Source organism: Equus quagga, chromosome 8 (genome assembly GCF_021613505.1).
Source record: "Equus quagga isolate Etosha38 chromosome 8, UCLA_HA_Equagga_1.0, whole genome shotgun sequence".
NCBI lineage: Eukaryota > Metazoa > Chordata > Mammalia > Perissodactyla > Equidae > Equus > Equus quagga.
The window spans coordinates 29,525,517-29,549,138 of record NC_060274.1 but is presented as its reverse complement, the minus strand read 5'-3'; the positions used below and the strand labels follow the sequence as shown (position 1 = coordinate 29,549,138).

Genomic DNA, 23,622 nt, shown 5'->3' with positions numbered 1-23,622 from the left:
TGTTACGGACTGAATTGTGTCCCCCTCAAATTCATACATTGACATCCTAACCCCCTAGTACCTCAGAATGTGGCCTTATTTGGAAATATGGTCATTGCAGATGTCATTAGTCAAGATGAGGTCATTAGGCTGGGCGCTAATCCAATATGACTGATGTCCCTATAAAAAGGGGAAATTCGGACACAGACACACGCGTATGGGAGAGCACCACGTGAACAAGAAAAGAGCCACCCACCAGCCAAAGAGAGGAGCCTGGACCGTATCCTTCCTCACAGTGAAGGAAACAGCCTCAGACGGAATCAACGTTGCTGACTCCTTGATCTTGGACTTTTCGCCTCCAGAACTGTTGGGCAACAAATTTCTGTTGTTTACGCCACACAGTTTGGGGTACTTTGTTATGGCAGACCTAGCAAACTAGCACGTTATCCTTGACTCTGTTCTTTCTCTCACATTCCACATCCACTCTGTCAGCAAGTCCGTTGCCTATAACCTCAGAATCCAGGATCTGCCCACTCCTCGCCACCTCCACAGCTGCCACCCCAGTCCAGATAACCTTCATCTCTTGCTGGATTATTGTGATACCTGTTAATTTGTCTCTCTGCTTTCACTTCTGCCTCCTACAAGTCTACTCTCAACAAAGCGTCTTGAATGATCTTTTCAAAACCCAAGTCCATGTCTTTCCTCTGCTCAAACAACTGGCAAAATTTGCTATTCACTCAATAAAAGAAAAGCCCTGGAAAGACCCTCAAGACCCATGTAATCTACCTCCTCCCCCAATTGCCTGTCTGACTTCACTTCCTACTGCTCTCCTTCTCTTCCAGCCACACTGGCTTCCTTGCTGTTCTGTCAACACACAAGCTCCTGCACTGGCTGTTTTCCTTTCCTGGGACACTCTTTCTGCAGCTATCCATGTGGCTAACTTCCTCACTTCCTTTAAGGTTTTCCTCACATATCCCCATGATGAATGAATAAATGGATAAAAAGGCATCAGCTAAAATTCTCGAAGGAGATCCACATTTGTTTCCTGCTCACTTCAGAGCTCTCTACATTCTTGTTTCTTTCAAAATCTCAAAATAGAAAATATGGGCAGAACTAAGAGTTTTAGTGGAGAGGACAAAGCTCTCCTACTTGTGGGTGAGAGAGCACCACTTAGAGGGCACTGATTCCTGGCTCTGCGTTCCCTTTATCCTCTGCTCTGTTTGTGTGTAATTCTAAGGATTCTCCTCTTGATAGCATCCTTGGGTGACCACATTCTCTACAGATTCCTGTGTCTCTAGCTGTGTGTAGCACTGGCTTATGGCACTGTGGAGGAAGCCAGGCACAGAATCACCACCGCTATGCTGGGAAGGAAGGCTGGGGTGCTGTCACTCTCAGGCTGAAACCCAAATGCCCAGAAACCAACAGCTCTGCACTTGGAGTGGGAGGAAGGAGCAGGATGAAGAGTGGGGAGTTTGGACCAAGGTTCAGATTTGTATGTTCACATTTAAGGTAGTGAAACCAGAGAGTAAGAGGGCTTGCAATTGGAGTTCCTGCCTCTGCGCCTCCCCTGTTCTTCATTTCCAGCCTCACTTGTTTCAGATGTCATTAGTCAAGATGAGGTCATTAGGCTGGGCGCTAATCCAATATGACTGAGAGGGCTCAACTTTTGCCCTCTGCCTAGACACCCTCATACTGTCCCTTTCTCCCTTTCACCGGGTTAACCTTCACATATCCTTTGCTCAATCACGACCTTCTCTAGGAAGCCCTCATTGACCCTCCTTTCCCCAACCCCAGCTGGGTTCTGATCCCTCTGGTGTAAGCTTCCATCATTGCACATTCACTAACTATTCTCTATGTATTCAATGGTATGCTTATTTGTCTGCTCTCCTCCCCAAGGTGAGCTCCTTGATGGCCAGGATGGTGCCTTATTTATCTGTGTCACTGTATCTTTAGCAAATAATACAGCACCTGGCACATAGTAGGACTTTGACCAATGTTTGATGAATGAATGAATGAATGAATGAAACTGCAGCCAAATTCAGGACATGGCTAGCCAGGTGCTTCAGGTGGAAGTTCAGAAGCTGAGAAGTTGGCAACTTGCTAGAGCAAGGTCTGATGATCTTTTCTTGCTAAGGGTTGAGTCTGACATTTCTTTAGATTTATAGAGAGAAAAAAGCCCAGGAAACCACAAAATACTAAAGTGAAAGTACTTTTTCATCAATTATCTTTCAGTCGCTGCATACAAGTGAACAAAAATGACAAGGGACAGAAATGGTCAAATGATTGGAACGCTCAACACAATAATAATGGCTTATCAGTATTTTTTGTACTGCTAAATCTCTCTGGGACCCGTGAGTACTAAAGGTTGGCTGTGCAAACTGCAAACTGGAGGATTCCAGGATCATTGCAGTTCTCCTTAGGCTACACAATTCCACCTCTTTGAGAGAGACAAAGATCATGGAAGGTCTTACTTGTTCACCCCTGGGGTTTGTGGTGGAGGTGGGAGAAAGCCACGTCTAGGGAGGGATGTAGTAGCCTTGGAATGCAGACTGCATAGGCAAGGCCGGGGGGGGAAGGGGTTTCTCTCTCTCCTTTTCTCTCTCTCTCTGTCTTTCACATAGCAGAGAAATAGGGTGGTGAAAGGAGCCCCAAACTGGAGTTAGGAGACCTGGGGTCCAGTCCTTGCTCTGCCACTAACCACTTGTGCAACCCTGGACAATTACTTGGCTTTTCTGCCTCAGTCCCCTCTCATCTGTAGAATGGCTAGGCTGGGCTACAAGATCTCTGAGGTCTTCTTCAGCTTTAGGATTTTGTGCTTCTATATGAGGACTAACCAACATAACCAAAGAAGGAGCAAGATCGAGGGAAAAGAATAATGAATTTTATTCTGGAAAGGCCAAATCTGAGGTTCCTGTGATACATCTGAGTGTCGATGATGAGAACTACTTGAAAACGGAAGTCTGGCCCTTGGAGCAGAGCTGGGTATGGAGGTCCAGATTTGGTGGTTTATCAGTAACGGGGAATTGGAACAATAGCAGTTGCGTGACCAGCTAAATCAGTTATGAACAAGCAGGGTATACACCAAAATGAATGGGTAAAAGTTAGATTCAAAACTGTAATTCACTTATATTTGTTTGATTCCATTTTCCTTTATTCTATATTTTAATGGATGGTAATAATAATCGCTACCATTTGTTGGGTATTGACTATGTGCTAGGTGTTGAGGTGAATACTTGACATTTTTATCTCGTTTAATCTTTACAAATGACTGTATGAGAGGGGTATCATTATTCCCATTTTTAGAGATGTGGAAACTGAACAATGGAGGTAAACGTTTAACCCCTGGCGGGGAGCAGAGAAAGCCGTGATTTGCAGTGGTTGCTGATTTCCATGCTGGAAATACTCTCACCGTGGCCCCTTTCAAGCTACCAGCGAGAGGTCACTGAACAGGGAGTTGAGAAGAGATGTGCACTAGTACACCATGATATAATATTTTCATCATACAGACATGGGAAACATAAATTTCCTCAATAGCATAGATAATGGTAACATGCAATAAAATAATTAGGAACTGATGAGCTTGAGTATACGCTATCTTTGTTAATATAATTTACTTAATTTTAAGTTTACGTGATTTAGTTTTTAAACTAGCTGTGTTTTAACTCTGGCTTGCAGAGTTCCCACAAGTTTAATCTGCTCTCGCAAGCTGATATAAAGCTGGCTCCACACACCGCTGAAAATGATGCTAAGATAGGGTAAGACACTTGCCTAAGGTCACACAGAAAATGTCTGGGCCAAGATTAGAACCTTGACCCATCTAATTCTGAACTACTAAACTATTATTTGTAAAAACGTAAAGTGCTATGTATTGTATATACAATAAAAAAATTCTTGTTGCGTTTTCTATTTGAAAAAAATATTATGTGGTCATCAATAAGCAGGAGCTCTAGGGGAAAAGCCATCGAGTCAGAAAAATCACAGTGCAATTTTTGCTTTTCTGGGTCAGCTCTTGTGCCTCAGTTTCCCTGTTAGTTAAAGGAACGCTTTGTGTCTTTTCTGAACACACTTCAACCTGTGTTGAAAAAAAATTACAAGAATTCGTGAAATCTTTTTATGTGTCTTGTAGATAGGACTCGTATAAATTTAAATGGTTGCTATAATTATTAGTTTGGATATAGCTTTATGCTAGACATATTGAAAATAAAAAATAAAGAAATATAACAATCACCTATCATTCAGCATCCACAGCTTAATGTCCTCTCTTTGTAGGCAAAATGTATAAGGATGTTTCTTACATTAAGCAGTAAAAAATGAAACATCTGGCAACAATTTTTAGATCTTGAAGAATCAGAAGACAAAATGATGGATCCCATGGGACTCTGATCATGTTTCCCATTCCTGAAAAAAAAGCTTGGAAAAAAATTTTTAATGCTTTCTGAAAAAGCATACTTATTTTAGTTTCTTCTCTGTCCCTGTCTTAGGAAGTGACTTACACGCAGAATTTCATGAACTGTTCACGAAACTCTACTCAGGTCTTTGGACCTGGCTGCAGCCGGGGGTTGGACCTGCAGCCCTACAGCTACCATCTAGCTCAACGAATCGGGACAGACCTGGTAGCTCCGTCATTGCTTGTGTTGTAAGAAGAAAGTATTATGGTTGTGATTCAGTTGACAAGTACATAAAGCTCCATTATAATCCAGGGGAAGCTGTGAGTAATTTGGCCACTGGGTGAGGAAAAGAACCAGATAGTGCACTCTAGACAAGAATGATAAAGGTTGGGAAGGGTCGGCCTGCTTCTGCAGATCAGAGCTCTGAGTCGTCGCGCGGGGAGTGCACACCGAGCTGCCTCGCGCTTCCCTTCCTCTGCAGCATCACTAGCCTTGTGTTCTAGCTCCTCACTCATGCTGGAAAATGAACCTTTTTTTTTTTTCACATTTGGCTGTCCAATGTTTTTAGATAAATATGGCAATCTTTAACAAATGACCATATTGACCCGCCCTTTGGAACTACTAATTCTAATTTACATTTTACAAACAGTTTGTTCAACAACTACTTGGTCTATCAACAAACCTTTGTTGCATCATACTGTATGCCAAGCACCAGGTTGTACCGTAAAGGACATGATGGATAAGATGCTGTCCGTGTTCCTTGGCAGTGTAGGGGAGGAGGACATTTCCTCTTCCCAAATGGGGGTTCGTCTGGCCGGAGAACAAATTAAATTCACATGAGACAGAATAGCAAGAGAAAATTAAACAAAGCTTTATGAGGAACCATGGCCTGGGGCTTTCTTGCCGAAGGAAGAAAGGGCACCAAAGAAGTGGGGTGCACATAGTGGTTATATACCCCCAAACGGGGTGTTTCACATGTGATTGAAATGTCCCTCCCACAATAGTCACAAGATTGCCCCGTCAGCACAGGGCTTGATGGACACAGCAGGTAGTGGTCGGCTATCTCGGTGGGCATGGCAGGAGGCAAGTCGATTGTCTGGTGAGCGCAGCAATCAGTTCCTAGCCTAAGGGAAGATGCTTAATCCTTAAGAAATGCCAAAGTTGGGAGGGGGAGGGAAGTCAGTTACAGGAGGTTACCAGAGAAGCACAATAAAATGCAGATTTTAAGTCCTTGCCTTTGGTATTGATGAAGAGTTTCTAGAGAGAAGGTCATCTCCTTTCTTCTTCCTGGTACAGAGAGGGAGGCACCTTTTACAGATAGAGATTTACCTTACAAATGTAAATGTGTCCTAACAAAGGGCAAGTTCCATTCCTCAGAGCCTCCTTCCCTATCCCAGTTTATCAAAAGCAATCAGCCTCAAATAATCCTGATGCCAAAGAGACATATCTTGGGGTGGCCAATTCCAGGTCCCCACAGTAGGGATATTAGACTTTGGTCCAGGTAATTGTATATGAGGCAGAAGATATAAAATTCAGAGTGAGGGCTGTGGCCTTTGGTGCTCGGACATGTAAGAGGGAGAAGCTTCTGTATCTGAAGTGATGGGGGTGCTACCTGGGAGAAGCACTCAGTGACCATAGAAGAGGGGGTGGCCATGAAGAATGTACAGACTGCAAAGGACAGGATGATCTGAAGAGAGATCGCCGGGACCTCAAAAACGATAGTAAGTAGGCCTCTCTCCCGGTCACCACAGAGGTCACAATATTTGAAAGCCTGTCAAGCCCTCTTAGCACAGACCCTGGGAATTGTTGCTGTGGAAGATGCTGTGGCGCATTTGAATGCAATAAAACAGAATGCTCCATGATGTTGGGGGAGAAATCTCTGTCTCTCTCTCCAACAATTCATTCAGCTTGCTGCGCCAGGCTTCTTTGAGGTCAGCAAGAGGTCATGAAGGATATATGGATATGACTAAACTCATCCCATTACCCATCAGTCATTGGTTACAGCGCCATTAGCATGAGAGAAACAGCTGGAAATGGTACAGGAACACAACTGGGGCCGTGTCTACCTCAGATGGATATTTCCAGCTGTCATAGTGGGTCTGGCTCTACATATATCCCCTTTCTGTGTTGCTGGGCTAACCGATTCAGAGACAATGTTGTAAAGAAGACGTGGAAAGGATGAGCTTGGTAAGACGTTCTTCTCGCTGAGGCAAGTCCTTCCTTCTTTTTACCACCTTGGAGCAGCAAGGAGGACTCTGAGCTTGTCCTTGGTGCTCTGCACTTCAGGCTTTGTTTCATATGGCCCCCTGACGACTCATTTCCTTCACAGATGGCTCTGTCCTGTCATGCTGATGGGTTGAGACCCACCCAGAGGCAGCTGGAGGACATTTTCCTGGGATCCCCGCAGCTCCTCTGCCCCCGTCAGCAGCAGTAGCTGGCTGCTGGGACTTAAGATCGGAACACCACTGGTGCGGCCAATTTCCTCAGCTTCCTCACCAGTGGGAGCTTAACCAGCAAAGAGCAGAGTGGCAGGGCTCCAGTTGGTGTCAAAACTGAAGCCAAAATCACCTTACAGCTAAACAAGGAGAGATCAGATACCAAGTCTTGTAAGAATCCTACACAGAAAACACAGAGATGCCAGCTGTGGCGAGCCCTGGTATTTTAACATGGTGAAATATTTTGCTTTATCCCTTAGAGAGGAACTTTTAATTTTAGGCTTATATCCCCCTTATTTCAGGGAAGAGAAAGGACAACTAATAGCTGGTTGGCCTAAAAGATTCTGGCAGGAATGTTTGAGTCATAAAATATTAGCCAAGCATCTTTTTGGATATGCTAAAATAAACTATGTAGAGAACGAAGTGTTTCATCGCAGGACAAAACGAAAAAGCTCTTCCCCATTCCCCCTTTCCTGGAGACAATCTTATTGGTTGATAACACCAAATTCTGGCTACATTGCGAGGAATCCCTCAGCTGTGGCTGATTACTGCTGTCATTTTTTCCTTTGTTCAGGAAATCTTGTCATGAACATGTTTCCAAGACAGAAAAAGTTTTTAGTTTGTTTAGGGGAAGCCATTATTAGAGATACTAGTGCTAGGGTAACGGACTAGGGTCTGAGATAAAGGGGAGGAACTTAGAAGTGTGGTAAAAAACATCTGTTCCCATGCCTGGCAGTGTGTGTCAGAATGGGGGGAGGTGGCCCCTAGCCTTGGCTCTGCCAGTGACCGTGTAGGCTCAAGTTCCATCCGTTCATTCGTTCGGCACTTATGGAGCACCCAGTCTGTGCTGACACTGTGTCCAGCACTGGGGACACTCGGTGAGGAGTAGGTAAGGAACCTAGTCTTTTTTTTCTTTTGAGGAAGATTAGCCCTGAGCTCACATCCGCCGCCAATCCTCCTCTCTTTTGCTGAGGAAGACTGGCTGTGAGCCAACATCTGTGCCCATCTTCCTGTACTTTTTTTGATATGCGGGATGCCTACCACAGCATGGCTTGGCAAGCGGTGCCACGTCCACACCCGGGATCCAAACCGGTGAACCTCAGGCCACCTAAGCAGAATTTGCGAACTTAACCACTGCGCCACTTGGCTGGCTCCTCCCAGGAGCCTATTCTTAAATCACACTTCTCTGAATACCATTTCTTTACATTTGCAATGTGGGGGCGCACTGGAAGGATGTCTCAAGGCCCTCTGCCTCTAGTCCTTGAATAGTTTCCTGTGGGAACACAATTTACCCAGAAGAACAGCAACAGAAAAACTGGTACCCAACACTACATGCCAGACATTGTCCCAACTAACCGCTTTTATATACATTACCTCATTTTGTTTTCTCAAGAATGTCCTAAAAGAGGTACTATTATACCTATTTTTCAGATGAGAAAAGTAAGCATCAGAGAGGTTGAGTTGCTTTTTGTTCCAAGTGAGAAGGAGGCAAGGCAGACTCAGATCCAGCTCGGCTGACTCCAAGCCCAGCGTTCTTCCCTCCTCCTCTGGTCTCCAGATTTGTAACGTTCGCTCGTCTCCCCTGGACTTTGTTCTGGGAATACTTATGGAAAATTTATTCAAGAATCCATGGCAGTACAATGCAAATACCTCATTCTTGCCTTATGGGTCTTCCATTAGCTTCCCCTCCCTCCTTACCTACTAAACTTCTCTTATTCATCCCAAGGGTGATCTTGCCACTTCATCCAAGCCCTTGCTCCCACTGCTTTGCCTTTGGTTGTGCTTTACCTTCGACTTGGAATTGTTCTCAATCTTGTCTGTAGCCAAATTCTGCACTATTTCTCAGATTTTATTTTACTCCTATAGTTAATTCCTTCAGTCCCTAATAGTCGTCCAACACAGCAAGAAGTTAAAAAAAGAGTATAAGATCATCTCTTTGTGGGAAATAAGACATGCACAGATTATAGGAAAGAGTTATGTGCTAAAATAAAGAGTTGTAGACTTGTAAGGGAAAGTAGTGGGCGGGGCTGGAGTCACTGGAACTTGAGGAATAGTTAAGGCTTAATTAGATGAAAAGAGAAAGAGGCAGGGGGAGGTACAAGGTCAGACAAAGAGCAGAGACGTCCACTGAGTATTGGAGAAGTGAGACGTCTTTCTGGCTGGAGCAGCTAGGTTTGGAGAACTCTGGAAGCTGGGATGGAACAGTTGAAGTCAATGTGACTGTTGAAGAGTGTTCATCGGGGTACTGGATTAAGAGCCTGAACATCTGTGTTCTTGCTCTATCAATTTGTAATCTGGGAAAAATCCATCAGGGGATCCGAGCCTCTGTTTCCTCATCTCCTGCAGGCTACCACCGTCTATAGGAGAAGTCCAAGCTCCTTAGAAGAGCCTGCCTCTTCTCCTACTGTTCCCAGCTCCGGCCATTTGTAGCAGTCATTATATGGGAGGAGTCAGTTATGAGCTGAGACTTTTCATAACGTGGTATAGTCACATTCACTCTGTGAGAGCTCTAACAGGGTTGCAAAACACCATTTCTTACAAAGCTAAACAAGTTAAATAATACTCATACACAGGCATTTAAAAAAAAATGGAATGTTTCCCCTACCAATTTAGTTCTTTAACTTTAAGAAACTCAAGTTCCTTAATTAAATATTTGGGATTGGATCTTCCAGAGCTTGAGGGTTTCTGTTTTAACTTGACAATGTAAGGCAACAATAAGATCCGAAGGCTTTCTTTTCAGTTATATCTGGTTCAGGCAGTTATTGGTGCCAGATGGAGTGGAGGGTCTCAGAGATGGTGATCTGGATAAAAATGTGACCAGGCAAGCTCGGATGATCAGCCAAGACAATGCAGGCGGAGCAAACAGCATCGACCACGAGTCCTAGGAGACACCATTGTCCACAGTCTCCAAGGTAGTTGTGATGGTTAATTTTACGTGTCAACTTGAATGGCCATGGGGTGCCCAGCTATTTGGTTAGACATTATCCTAGGTTTGTCTGTGATGGTGTTTCTGGATGAGATTAACATTTGAATTGGTAGACTGAGTAAATCAGATTGTCCTCCCCAATGTGGGTGGGCCTCATCCAATCTGTTGAAGGCCTGAAGAGAACAAAAAGGCAGAGTAAGGGAGAATTCACTCCCTCTGCCTGACTGTCTTCAAGGCAGGACATTGGTCTTCTCTTGCCTTCAGGCTTGGACTCAGACTGGAACGACACCCTCAGCTCTCCTAGGTGTCTAGCTTGCCAACTGCAGCTCTTGGAACTTTTTAGCCTCCATAATTTTGTGAGCCAATTTCTTATAATCAATCGGTCGATCAATCTATCATCTATCTCCATTGATTCTGTTTCTCTGGAGAACCCTGACCAATACAGTAGCCTTAGGATCTGGATCAAAAAGTGAAGGATCAAGGCGGCGGGTCTCCCTCTCGAGGCCTGGGGTGAAAGGTCTTTTGCTTCCTTTCTGAGTGCCGTATTGCAAGCTGATCTTCTTAGAGACGGTGTAGTTTAATGACTCAGAGCACAGGCTCTGGAACCAGACTCCCTGGATTCCTATCCTGGCTCCACTATTTATGAGCCAGATGACCTTGGACACGTTACTTAACTGCTCTGGGCCTCATTTTTCTCATCTGTGAAAATGGAGACAATAATACACCTACCCAATAAGTGGCTGTGAGAGTGTACAGCCCAGTATATGAAAATTGCCCAAAGGAGCATCCGGCACACGATAAGTATCACTCAAACAGCAGCTATTATAAATCCTCCTAGGCTCATTGAGCTCATCTTGGTGTCTTATAGAACATTCTGGGTGTTCTGGGTGACAACTTTTTCTTCCAGTCCATGACCAATGAGTAGGGGAAGAAGGATTCCACAAACGTTGTTCTGAGCTTTCCCAGGAAGTCTTTGAAATTAACTGAGAGGACACAGAATACTTTTAGGCCAGGTATCACCCAGCGGCTTGGCTTTCCAATAAGTTAAAAGGACAATGTCCTGGAGCAGAAGGCGTCAGTAGATGCCCACTCCCAGCATATGTTAAATTTCTCTGGGTATGTCACTGGAAGCCTTCTTTCCTTTTTTATTAACTTTTTTTCTGATTACAAAAGAATTATATGTTCATTAAATAAAATTTTTAAAACACAAAGTTATATAAAAGAAAATAAAAGTCATTGCCTAATCCTACCATTTGAAGATAATAAGCAATGTTTTGAAATACATCTTTCTAGTTTTTTTGTCTATTTGTACGTGATACACATACTCTTAAAAACACAATCAAGATCATAATAATATATATAGTCAATTTCAAATCCTGATTTTTACACAATATTACATTGTGAGCATTTTTCTATGTCACTAAATATAGTTTGAAGTCCTAATTTTAAGAGACATCTTAGTTTCCAATCCTCTTTTATTGTAATAAATCGTACAATAAAATATCTTCTACATGAATCTTTATTTCCTTATGAAAAAAATATATTGTGGGGATGTAATGAGACATTATACATGAAGAGCCCTTAGAACAATGCTTGTCACATAGAAGATGCTCAATATCTGTTGGTAATGATGATGATAGATTTCTAGTGAGGAATTACTGGGCGAAAGAGTAAACATTTTTTAAGCATTTGATGGCTATTGCCTGTTTGCATTCCAGACAAGATGTCACAGCTTCCACTCCCAGCTAGCAGTGTGTGAGGAGGCCTGCCTCCCACACCTTGACCTAGCTGCTTTTCTCAATCCAGTTCTGTAAGCTTTGCAGGTAAAGAATAGCATTCATATACTCTGGCATTGGGTAAACTACCAATTTTAGTTTTTGATTGTGTGGTGAGCATTCATGATCTATGTTTCTGTAGATGCCCTAGTGGGATGTTAGGAGATCCACAAATGCTCTGAAGCGGAGATTGGACTGAGGCCTCTGGGTCATAGACTGGCATTATGCTTCACCTGTGGGAGACTGGTATTCTGCACTATACCCCCAGGTGGACGAATGCCTAGATGCCACTGCTACGAACTCCTTCCTGCACTGTCAATGTGAAAGAAACATCTAGATCTTTTGTCTTAGGGGAACTTGCTTAGGTTTAGAAGCTCTAGGTTGCCAGAATGCACCACACAGGGGTCAATATTAAGGGTCAGGCAAGAACTTGGTGAGCCAGGCTGATTTGTCCAGGTCTTAAGACAAAGGTGAAAAGGCACAGTTCTAAATAGGAGGGTCCAACTCATGTCTACAGGGAAGAGGAAGGCACTGTAGTTAAAGAGCCAAATGCAGAGTCCCTCCAACCTGTAGCTGGTAGCTCCCAGCAAGGAGAGATCCATAGCAGATGATTCAAAAACTGCCCAAGGACTTCCTTATGCTGCCTTTTCGCAAAAGACGCCTTTTTCTGTTTCTCTTTTTCTGATTATACATCATTATTGTAGAAAGTTTGAAAAAAGCAGAAATTATCGAGTCTTCAGAGATGATCACTGTTAATATTTTGGTGTATTTCCTACTATGATGGTTAATTTTATGTGTCGACTAGGATATGATGCTCAGTTGTTTGTCAAACACCTGTCTAGATGTTGCTGTAAAGGTATGTTTTCAGATACGATAAACACTGAAATCAGTAGGCTTTGAGTAAAGCAGACTACCCTCCATAATGTGGGTGGGCTTCATGTAATAAGTTGAAGGCTTTAGGAACCAAAAGTGAGGTTCCCCAAAGAGGAAACAATTCTGCGTCAATACTGTGACATGGAAACCCTGCCTGAGTTCCAGCCTGCACATTTCAGACACAAAAGACTGCAACACCAACTCTGCCTCGAATTTCCAGCCTGCCAGTCTGCTCTACAGCTTTTGGACTTGCCAGCCTCACAATCACATGAGTCGATTCCTTGAAATAAATCTCTCTCTCTCTATATCCTGTTGGTTCTGTTTCTCTGGAGAACCCTGACTGATACACTTTCCATTCTTTGTTCACTTGTTTCCTCTGGATTAGCACTTCTCAAACTATAACGTGTGTGCGAATCGCCTGGGAATCTTGTTCAAGTGCAGCCTCTGAGCCTGTAGGTGGTGGGTTGAGAGTCAGCATCTCTAGTGGGCTCCCAGGTAGTGCCGATGTTGCTGGTCTACAGACCACACTTTGAACAAGGCTTTATATGACCAACTTTTTCTTTTAAACTATAGCATGGTCTCAGTTGTTCTCCTAAAATTATTTGTAATAACTGTATTATATTCCATCATAGGAATCACCATAGTTTAGTTAACCCATTTCTAATTGTTGGAATTTTAGTTTGGTGTCAGTTTGTCAACATTATGTAATTTTGAAAGGAACATTCTTCTATACAAATCTCTGTGTTGAACTCTATTTCCCTAGGATAATTTTGTCAAAGAAATTCCTGGGCCAAAATAGATACTTGTTCAGGCTTTAGAAATGTATTTCCCAAAAGCTCTTTAGAAAAATTATCCAAGTGTCTTGGTCCAAAATATCACAGACTGAGTAGCTTGTAAACAACAGACATTTATATCTCACATTTCTAGAGGCTGGGAAGTCCAAGACCATGGCGCCAGCAGATTCAGTGTCTGGGGAGTGTCTGCTCCCTGGTTCACCACAGTGCCTTCTTGCTGTAACCTCACATGGTGGAAAGGGCAAGAGATCTCTCTGGGGCCTCCTTGATTAGGCTCCACTTCATGACCTAATTACCTCCCAGACAATCCACCTCCTAATACCATCACGTTGGGGGTTTAGGATATAGATTTGAGGGGCACACAGACATTCGGATCGTAGCACCAAACATACTTCCATCCAAGGGGTTGGCTTCTGCAGTGACTCAAGCTTGCCTGCTCAGCTCCTGCTTTCAAGGGCTTCTCCTGGCCTTTGACAGGGTGCTCACATCGTCAGTATCTGCTGGGCAGTAGAATCTACCCAATACATGTGGTTCTCATAATTCACCCATACATTCTTCTGTTTATTCATGTAATAACATTACTTGAATATCTGCTCAGCTCATGTTATAGGCACCCTGCTGGGACCTGGGGTACAGGAAAGTTAGTTCAACAATTAATCATAAGATCAATTTCATTATATTTACGATACTTACACTTACATGGTGCTGGAGGTGTATAACAAGAACTTGGCCTAATCTAAGGGTCAGGGACACTGAGGACGTGACATTTGAGATGGGCTCCTGTTGTTTTGAGGATGTTGCTCTCAGTTCCCTAACTTTTGGCTAGTCCTTTTCAAATAAGTGGAGGCTCTAATGACAGAACCTCAGAAGTCACCATTAGTGAAATAAGAAGTCTCCAGGGTCTCCCGAGAGATCCTCTGTAGCTGCCGTTCCTCATTCTCCGTGTTAGGCTGTTGCGGAGATCACTCTGGGGGAGAGTTCCCTCTGCTGTCTGTTCCTGGGCAGAGTCTCAGTTTCCCATTACTGAATCTGAGCATCATCTGTTTTTCCACCCGAGTCCATTTGTTACTGGAAATGGAGCCTAAAGAATAAGTCATTTTAAGGTAATTCACCATAGGCAAATGTATTTGATCTTTCGATCAGTCATTATTTTGAACATTCTCCACAATTGCTGCTTCCATTAATGGGGATAATGACAGTTGAAAGAAAGAAATCAGTACTACAAAGCTACAGTAATCAAAACAGTGTGGTACTGGCATAAGGATAGACATATAGATCAATCAAATAGAGTTGAGAGTCCAGAAATAAACCTATACTTTTTAGGGCCAATTGATTTTTGACAATAATGGCAAGAGCATTCAATGGGGGAAAGAATACTCTCTTCAACAACTGGTGCTGGGCAACTGGATATCTGCACCAAAATTGAAGTGGAACCTCTACCTCACGCCATTTAAAAAATTAACTTAAAACGGGCGAATGACCTAAATATAGGAGCTTAAATGATACAATTTAGAAGAAAACACTGAGGGTAAATCTTCATGACCTTGGATTTGACAATGGATTCTTAGATACGACACCAAAAGCATGAGCAGAAAAAGAAAAAATAGGTAAGTTGGACTTCATCAAAATTAAAAGCTTGTGCATCAAAGGATATTATTAAAAAAGTAAAAAGAGCACCTAAAGAATGGGAAAAAGTATTTGCAAATCATATACCTAAGGATCTAGTATTCAGAATATATAAGGAACACTTACAACTCAACAACAAAAGATAAATAACCCAGTTAAAAAATAGGCAAAGGACTTGAATAGACATTTCCTCAAAGAAGATGTACAAATGACTGATAAGTATATGAAAAGATGCTCAATATCATTAGTCAGTAGGTGCACCTCAAAATCATAATGAGGTACCACTTCAAATTCACTAGGAAATTTTTTTCAAAGAGGAAAATATGTAAAATAAGTGTTGGCAAAGATGTGGAGAAATCAGAGCCTTCATAGATTGCTGGTGGGAATGTAAAATGGTGCAGCCAGTGTAGAAAACATTTTGGTGGTTTCTTAAAGAGTTAAAGATAGAATTATCATATGACCCAGAAATTCCATTCCTAGATAGATACCCCAAAGAATTGAAAACTGGTACTCAAACAAATAGATGTACACGCCTATTCATAGCAGCATTATTCAAAATATCCAAAAGATGGAAACAACTCAAATATCAATCAATGGATGAATATATAAACAAGACCTAATACATTCACACAAGAGAATATTACTTAGCCATAAAAATGGATAAAGTACTGATTCATGCTACACCGTGGATGAATCTCAAACAAACATGCTAAGTGAAAGAAGCTAGACACAAAAGACCACATGTTGTATAATTCCTCTTACATGAAATATTTAGAATAGGTAAATCCTTAGAGACAGAACGCAGATTACTGATTGCCAGGGGCTGGGAGAAGGTGAGTATGGGGGACAACTGCTTAATAGGTACAGGGTTTCCTTTCAAGGGGATAAAAATCTTTTGGAACTAGATAAAGCTTGGGGTTGCACAAAATTACGAACAGTCAAATGGCTTAAGTGATTAATTTTATGTTGTGTGAATTTTCCCTCAATAAAAAACTAAATAATAAATTAACTAGACTTCATTGTGGTGATCATTTCACCATCTATACATATAAAATGTTAAATAAGAAAGAAAGAAATCAAGACTAGATTCTTTCCCTCTTTGTTATATTTTATAGTTTCAATTTTAAAAGACAGTGGCAAAATCCGGACATACCTTTGGATATTACTACGTTAGGGTTCTATTAGATGTCATGCTAATGGGTTCTCCCGTCATTTTCATCTACTTTGTACAATTCAGATTTCAGTCCAAGGCTTCAGGAATGTTGCAAACAGCTGCACTGGAATAATGCATCTGACCGTGAATGACATGCCAACTCTGACGGACAACTGCATAAAAGTAGGTAGTGGGAAAGAACCTTTTCTTCTCAGTCCCATTAGATGGGCACGTTTTCCAGTGGCTTGAATTATTGAAAAATATCAACGAGCTTTTCATTATAGCTGTTTTTTTATAGTAAGAAAATCATTTAAAAGTTTACACACACACACACACACACACACACTTGAACGTTTGAATCCTGAAATACCCTAAGGAACTTTGTTTCACAGTTAGGATGAGTCTGTTGCATGATATCGTAGCCTAAGCATAAACTTGAAGTTTAGTTCAACACGTCAAGCTTCTGAATGTAGTGATTTTTTTTCAGCATTCCATTTTCTCATGTTTTCCCATGCTTTTATAACATGTTTTAATTCTGATTCCTGTGCATTACTCAAATGTGAGTGTACCAAAATATATTGAAAGAGGTTCCATTCTTTGGAATTAGGAAAATTTAAAAGTTAATGTGTCTGTTTCTGAAAATATTGAGAGAAAAAAATGACTTCACTGCTTTGCTAAGCTTGTTCAACTCACGGCAGTTAATTTAATGATCTTTCCTCCTTCTAAAGGCTTTAGTTGAAAGATGCCCTCGTCTCTCATCGATAGTTTTCATGGGTGCGCCACACATCTCCGATTGTGCTTTTAAAGCTCTTTCTTCCTGTAACCTCAGAAAGATCCGATTTGAAGGTCTGTGATGTAAAAAATGTGGTTCAGCGTTAAGTTTTACTTTTACTCTTGTGGGATCACAAATAAAACACTTGTCCTTTCTTTTTCTTTTTTTTTTTTTTAAGCAGGAAATAAAAGGATTACTGACGCATGCTTCAAATTTATAGACAAGAATTACCCAAATATTAGTCACATTTACATGGCGGACTGCAAGGGAATAACAGACGGGAGCCTCAGGTCGCTTTCACCTTTGAAGCAGCTGACCGTACTGAATCTGGCGAATTGTGTAAGGTAATGAATCATTCAGTCAAATCTTCAGACCACACTGATCGTCTAGGATGTGCCAGGCCCTCTCCTCAAGGAGCTCACCGGTTAGTGGAGTAAACGTGAAAGTCAGGAGTTAAGTGTTAACGTGGGGGAAACGGCAGAGTTCTGTGGTAGCACAAAGGAGGGACGCCCAACCCAGACTGGCTGTACGAGGTGCAGAGAGACTGTCAGAGAAAGCGCAGGACATGTGGCCTCGAGGCCCTTGTGAGATTAAAGGACTCACAGGAGCACTATGGGCTCCCTCTCCCCTGAGGATTCTCACAGCTCGCTCACTTGACAGGTCTTCCTTCTTCCAAACGGACTTTCTGACTTGCTTCTGAGGAACTGATCTTACTGACGGGCGTCCCCCCTGGGTACTGGTTAGATTTTTCCCTCTGTGTGGATTTGCTAAAAGGTGGGTAGCGGGTGAGTTCTCACTGAAACCCTTTTTTCAGCTGGACCACTATTGGGCTTCTGTCCTGCTATTCTCAGGGGGTCAAGGATCAAATTCTTACTGAAACGTCTTCCCCAATGGATATCTCAGCCTCTTGCTTGTGTATTGTGTAGGCTTCTTATCATCTTATAGGGTCAGATGCTAACAAAACAGCATTTGATCCACGGTGAAGTTGGCTGATTTTTGTGAAAATACAAGTCAGAGTAGAGAGCTAACTTTCACAAAATCTTAACCCATGTTCTTTATTATTAAAATGAGGAGGCACCATGGGTTGGGGTCGGGGGGGGGGGGGGGGGGGGGGAGGACATAGGATTTGAAATGGGAAAAGCCTGATTGGGAAATGAGGCCTCCTGCGAACAGCCGTGTGAATGAGCTTGAAAGCAGACCTTCAGCGTCAGTCGAACCCTCAGATGGCTAAAGCCCCCGCCGGCCTCTCGACTGCAAGCTCAGAGAGACTTTGGGCTAGACAGTCCACTCCCAAATTCCTGAGACCCAGAAACTGGGACATTATAAGTATTTGTCATTTAAGCCACAACATTTGGGATAATTTGTTACATAGTGATACAGAACAGGCATACACACAGACAGTGTGTATGTATGTATGTGTGTGTGTGTGTGTATATATATATATATATATATACGTGTGTGTATATGTATAACACAGCTAATCCTATCTGTATTAATATGTGAAATAAAATTAAATTTAATTCTTATATTTCACTCAGGCTTCTGCAGGTTAACTAATTTTAAAATAAATAGAGGTTTCCTGCTTCCAGCAGTATAATTGACAAAACACTTCAAAGCATTCCTTGCCACAAACAATTTAGCTCCTGATGAAACATACTTTCAATCCCTTGCTGAGTCCACAGAGAGTAAGAGAAGTATCCAATATCCATGCTCTCAGTGGACCGACTCTCTGAGATGAACTGTGGCTAGCAAGCAAAAGTTTGTAAAAGGAGAAAGGCTCTGAGCATCAATGTTCACTTCAGCATTGCCATTGAGAGAATCAGATCCCAGCAAGACTCAAGACAGGAAAGCGGAACCTGACACTTCTACAGGGTCTGGACCTCCTCAAAGAGGACAAGCTGGTCTCCGGTAGGTAGCAGCCAGCCTCCTGGAAGAAGTTAGCTCAAAGCTTCTCTGGAGGGAAGCATCTTCTATTTAGGCCTCCAGCTTCCCAGGGATTAAGATCAAATAAATAGGTGCTCACCATTAACAACTGTCAGAGGGACAAAGATGTGAGTCCCCATGAGAAAGAGTCACCAGAGACAGCAAAATAAATTTGACTCTCAAATAATTCAGATATCAGAATGATCAGATTTAGAATATTAAGTAACTATGTATGAGATGTTTGAAAAAATAAATAATGGAATCAGAAATATGAGCAGGCAACAAACTATGATAAAAACAAGTAGATTGGGGCCAGCCCGGTGTCACAGTGGTTAAGTTTGCACATTCTGCTTCTCGGCGGCCCAGGGTTTGCCAGTTCAGATCCCAGGAGCAGACATGGTACTGCTTGGCAAAAGCCATGCTGTGGTAGGTGTCCCGTGTATAAAGTAGAGGAAGATGGGCATGGATGTTAGCTCAGGGCCAGTCTTCCCCAGCAAAAAGAGGAGGATTGGCAGTAGTTAGCTCAGGGCTAATTTTCCTCAAAAAAAAAAAAAAGTAGATTTATTTGAAAAAAACTAATTTTTAGAAATAAAAAATATAATATAGTTATCGAAATAAAGAAACTCAATGGATTGCTAATCAGCAGATTAGAACTCACTGAAGAGAGAAGTACAGAGCTGGAAGATAACTGAAGAAATGATAGCAGAGTTAAAAAAAGATGAAAAGTATGAGACTATAAAATAGGGTGAAAAGATAGAGAAGGTTTAATATCAGAGTATCAGATTAGATTTGTAAAATTCATCTATAAGACAGTAAGTTTGAGAGTCAAACGATATACCTTTTTCTTTTCTTTTTTTTTAAAGATTTGCCCGGAGCTAACATCTGTTGCCAATCTTCCTCTTTTTTTTTTTCCCTCCCCAAAGCCCCAGGACATAGTTGTGTATTCTAGTTGCAGGTCCTTCTACTTCTTCTATGTAAGCTGCTGCCACAGCATGGCTACTGACAGATGAGTGGTCTGGTTCTGTGCTGGGGAGCTGAATCCGGGCCACCAAAGTGGAGTGTGCCAAACTTGAACAACTAGGCCATCAGGGCTGGCTCAAAGAATATAAATTTTTCTCAACCACACATTAATCTTTTAAAAATGGACTGTCTATGAAATTTTAAAGCAAGTTCTCACAACTTTCAAACTATTGGTGTTATATCATATTCTCTTAAATTACATTCTCTCACTACAAGGCAATTAAATTAGGAATCAGTAACAAAAAGGTAAGTTAAAAATACACATATGATTTAAAAGTAAAAATTCAGGACATCAGAATCACCCAAGGAGCTGAATAAAACGACGTATGCCCAAGCCCCACCCCAGAGCTATTGAATCTGAATGTTTCGGCATGGAAACCCAGCTCGTGTATTTTTTAAAAGACAACATGGATGCTTTTGAGGCACAGCCTGGTGTGGGACTAACTGCATTAACCAATTAACTTGGATCATTATCTGAATAATCCTTTTCTACTGACTTTCGATGACTCTTGGATTATAATGTAAATTTATATACATATATACACACACATATACACACACATGCTCACATATGTGTGTGAGGCATGCCTGTTTTACTAACTATAGTTGCCATGCTGTACATTATATCCCCACGAACTTATTTATTTTATAACTGGAAGTTTGTGCCTTTTGACTTCCTTCACCTATTCCGCCCAACCCCCACCCCCTTGCCATGTAGCAACTACCAGTCTGTTCTCTGCATCGATGAACTTGCGGGTTGTTTTAGATTTCACGTTTAAGTGAGGTCTTTTGGTGTTTGTCTTTGTCTGACACATTTCACTTAGCACAATGTCCCCAAGGTATTTATATACCACATTTTCGTTATCCATTTTTCCATCCATGGACACTTAGGTTGCTTCCATATCTTGGCTATTGTAAATAGTGCTGCAATAAACATGGGGGTGCATATATCTTTTTGAGTTAGTGTTTTCGTTTTCTTTGAATAAATACCCATAAGTGGAATTGCTGGATCATGTGGTAGTTGTTTGACTCTTTTGAGGAACCTCCCTACTGTTTTTCGTAGTAGCTGCTCCAGTTTACATTCCCACCAACAGAGCACGAGGACTCCCTTCTCTCCACATCCTTGCCAGCATTTGTTATCTCATAGCTTTTTGATAATAGCTATTCTAACAGGTGTGAGGTGATATCTCATTGTGGTTTTGATTTGAATTTCCCTGATGATTAGTGATGTTGAGCATCTTTTCATGTGCCTCTTGGCCATGTGTATGTTCTTTGGAAAAATATCTGTTCAGATCCTGTGCCTATTTTTAATTGGATTGTTTGTTATTTTTGCTGTTGAGTTGTATGAGTTCTTTATATATTTTAGATATTAACCCTTAACAGATACATGGTTTGCAAATATTTTCTCCCATTTAATAGGTTGCCTTTCCATTTTGTTGATGGTTTCCTTTGCTATGCAGAAGCTTTTAGTTTGATATAGTCCCACTTGTTTATTTTTGCTTATATTGCCTTTGCTTTTGGTGTCAGATCCAAAAAATCATTGCCAAGATCAATGTGAAGGAGCTTACTACCTAGGTTTTTTTCTAGGAGTTTATGATTTCAGATCTTAAATTCAAGTCTTTAATCCATTTGAGTTACTTTTTGTGCATGGTGTAAGGTAGTGCTCCAGTTTCATTCTTTTGCATGTGGCTGTCCAGTTTTCCCAACACCATTTGTTGAAGAGATTGTCCTATCCCCACTGTACATTCTTGGCTCCTTTGTCAAAAATTAATTGACCGTATATGTGTGGGTTGATTTCTGGGCTGTCTATTCTGTTCCATTGATCTATGTGTCTATATTTATGCCAATACCATTCTGTTTTGACTACTATAGCTTCATCATGTAGTTTGAAACCAGAAAGCATGATGTCTCCAGCTTTGTTCTTTTTTCTCGAAATTGGTTTGGATCTTTGGGGTCTTTGTAGCTCAATAAAAATTTCAGGAAGGAATAACACTTTTATTAATACTTCTCCCCTTACTATCATTTATACTTTTTCTATTACACTAAAAGCTATATAATCAAATTTGGTTTTAAAGTGTTGAGAAAACACTAGTATATACATATTGCCTTGCTATTTTGGAATGTATTGGGTGTATTATTTTGTATTGGGTATAATATTGTTTTAATAATATTCAATGTATTTATATATAAAATCATATGTAAAGTTTTCTTGCTCTTTCCTACAGAATTGGTGATGTAGGACTAAGGCAATTTCTTGACGGCCCTGTGAGCATAAGGATAAGAGAGCTAAATTTAAATAACTGTGTCCACTTGGGTGATGCCTCCATGGTGAAACTAGCAGAACGGTATGATAAAATGATAATATTTTACACCATATCATTAGTAATTGTACAATTGCTAATGGAAGAGATCAGAGATAGACCTTTTGGTCTGATCCAAAGCCATTTGGAAAACATCAGGAATGTTTTGGACCAGACACTGGTCCAATACCCTGTGAAACCAAATAAAAGACATTGGAATCACAGATTGAACTAACCATTTGATTAAATCTGAGATGTTTCTTATTAATTTCACTGTAGAGAAAGTTTGAGATGGAGTCACTCACAAAGTTATGAATATTGAGATATGGGTGACTTCTCTGTACTTTTCAAGGATATTATCTCTATGTAAACCTTTACTCCAGCATTTCCCAAGGGCTGTTCTAGCTGGTGGGTTTATTCTTAATCCTCCTGACTTGTCAGAGTTCTCGTGTACACTAAGGATTCAAGCCCAATTCCGGTAGCAAACTTGTAAGGGATAAGTGAGAACATTAACCTTGTACTTTAGTACTCAATCGTCTAGGTACTTACATAATAGTATTTTGTATGCATGTGATATGTTTTTCTTATTAGAAATCACAGTATGAAATGAAATCACAGAATGTCTTATATAATAACACACTTCCCTTTCATCCAACTTTGTAATGCCAATTTATTTTCTACTTTTAAGCTTACTTTTATGTCAAGAAAAGGAAAATCCTTGCTTAAACACCATTGCTTTCCCCAGATATTTTTGCTGTTGTTGTTTGTTTGTTTGTTTTTTGCTGGGGAGGGTTCGCCCTGAGCTAATATCTGTTGCCAATCTTCCTCTCTCTCCCTTTTTTCCCTTCCCAAAGCCCCAGTACATAGTTGTAGATCCTTCTAGTTCTTCTATGTGAGTCACTGCCACAGCATGGCTACTGACAGATGAGTGGTGTGGTTCCGTGCCTGGGGAACCAAACTTGGGGACGCTGAAGTGGAGTGCGCCAAACTTTAACCACTAGGTCATCAGGTCTAGCTCTCCCCAGATAGTTTTTATATGAAGAAATTGCTACTGACAGTATGATTACAAGATAAAATTAATTCTTCATGCTCTTTTCTTTCAGCTGCCCTAATTTACACTACTTGAGCCTACGAAATTGTACACATTTGACTGACATAGGAATTGCATATATTGTAAACATCTTTTCCTTGCTATCAATAGACCTCTCTGGAACAGACATCTCTGATGAGGTAAAAAAGATATTTAAAACGGTCCAATGACTCTTCTTGTTTCCTGTTATATAGTCGTTTTCCATTTGTAAACAATGGAGAGAACAACAATTATTTTTATTTCTTAAATTATTAGATTATAAAAGGCAAGTTTAGGAATATTGTTTCTGGAATAATGATAGATGATGTTATTTGTAAATCAATGGTCTTGTTTCTCTGTTTAAAAAATGGCAAAATACAGTATTTTGAGGAAAGTCTTGACATGATAGATCTGAAATACGTTTCATTACAGAAGTTTGGTCAATGAGGAGGTAATATATTTTAGATGGCTTAAGTATATTTTCCTTGTGGAGTGCACATTCTAAAGACTATTTGAGTGCCTTGAGATCTAAGTCTTCAGTTCAAAACCTAAAGTCTAGAAATGGCCTCTTCAAGTCTATGAAAGGATA

The 23,622-nt window shown here is 41.1% G+C and overlaps 1 protein-coding gene across 12 annotated transcripts in view; it reads left to right on the top strand.

Annotated features, from left to right (window-relative positions):
- FBXL13 (F-box and leucine rich repeat protein 13) overlaps positions 1-23,622 on the top strand; it is a 223,485-nt gene that overhangs the window by 135,364 nt on the left and 64,499 nt on the right. For 10 of the 12 annotated variants that reach the window (XR_006889805.1, XR_006889806.1, XR_006889807.1 and 7 more), the window contains 5 exons: positions 16,034-16,132; positions 16,678-16,795; positions 16,900-17,065; positions 21,890-22,009; positions 23,068-23,194. Coding sequence is in view for 8 of the 12 variants with exons in the window: in XM_046669994.1 (XP_046525950.1) it covers positions 16,034-16,132; positions 16,678-16,795; positions 16,900-17,065; positions 21,890-22,009; positions 23,068-23,194 (630 nt within the window). In the remaining 4 variants the exon portion in view is untranslated. The remainder of the gene's footprint in view (positions 1-16,033; positions 16,133-16,677; positions 16,796-16,899; positions 17,066-21,889; positions 22,010-23,067; positions 23,195-23,622) is intronic. The other 2 variants (XM_046669989.1, XM_046669987.1) reach the window with 1 other exon arrangement.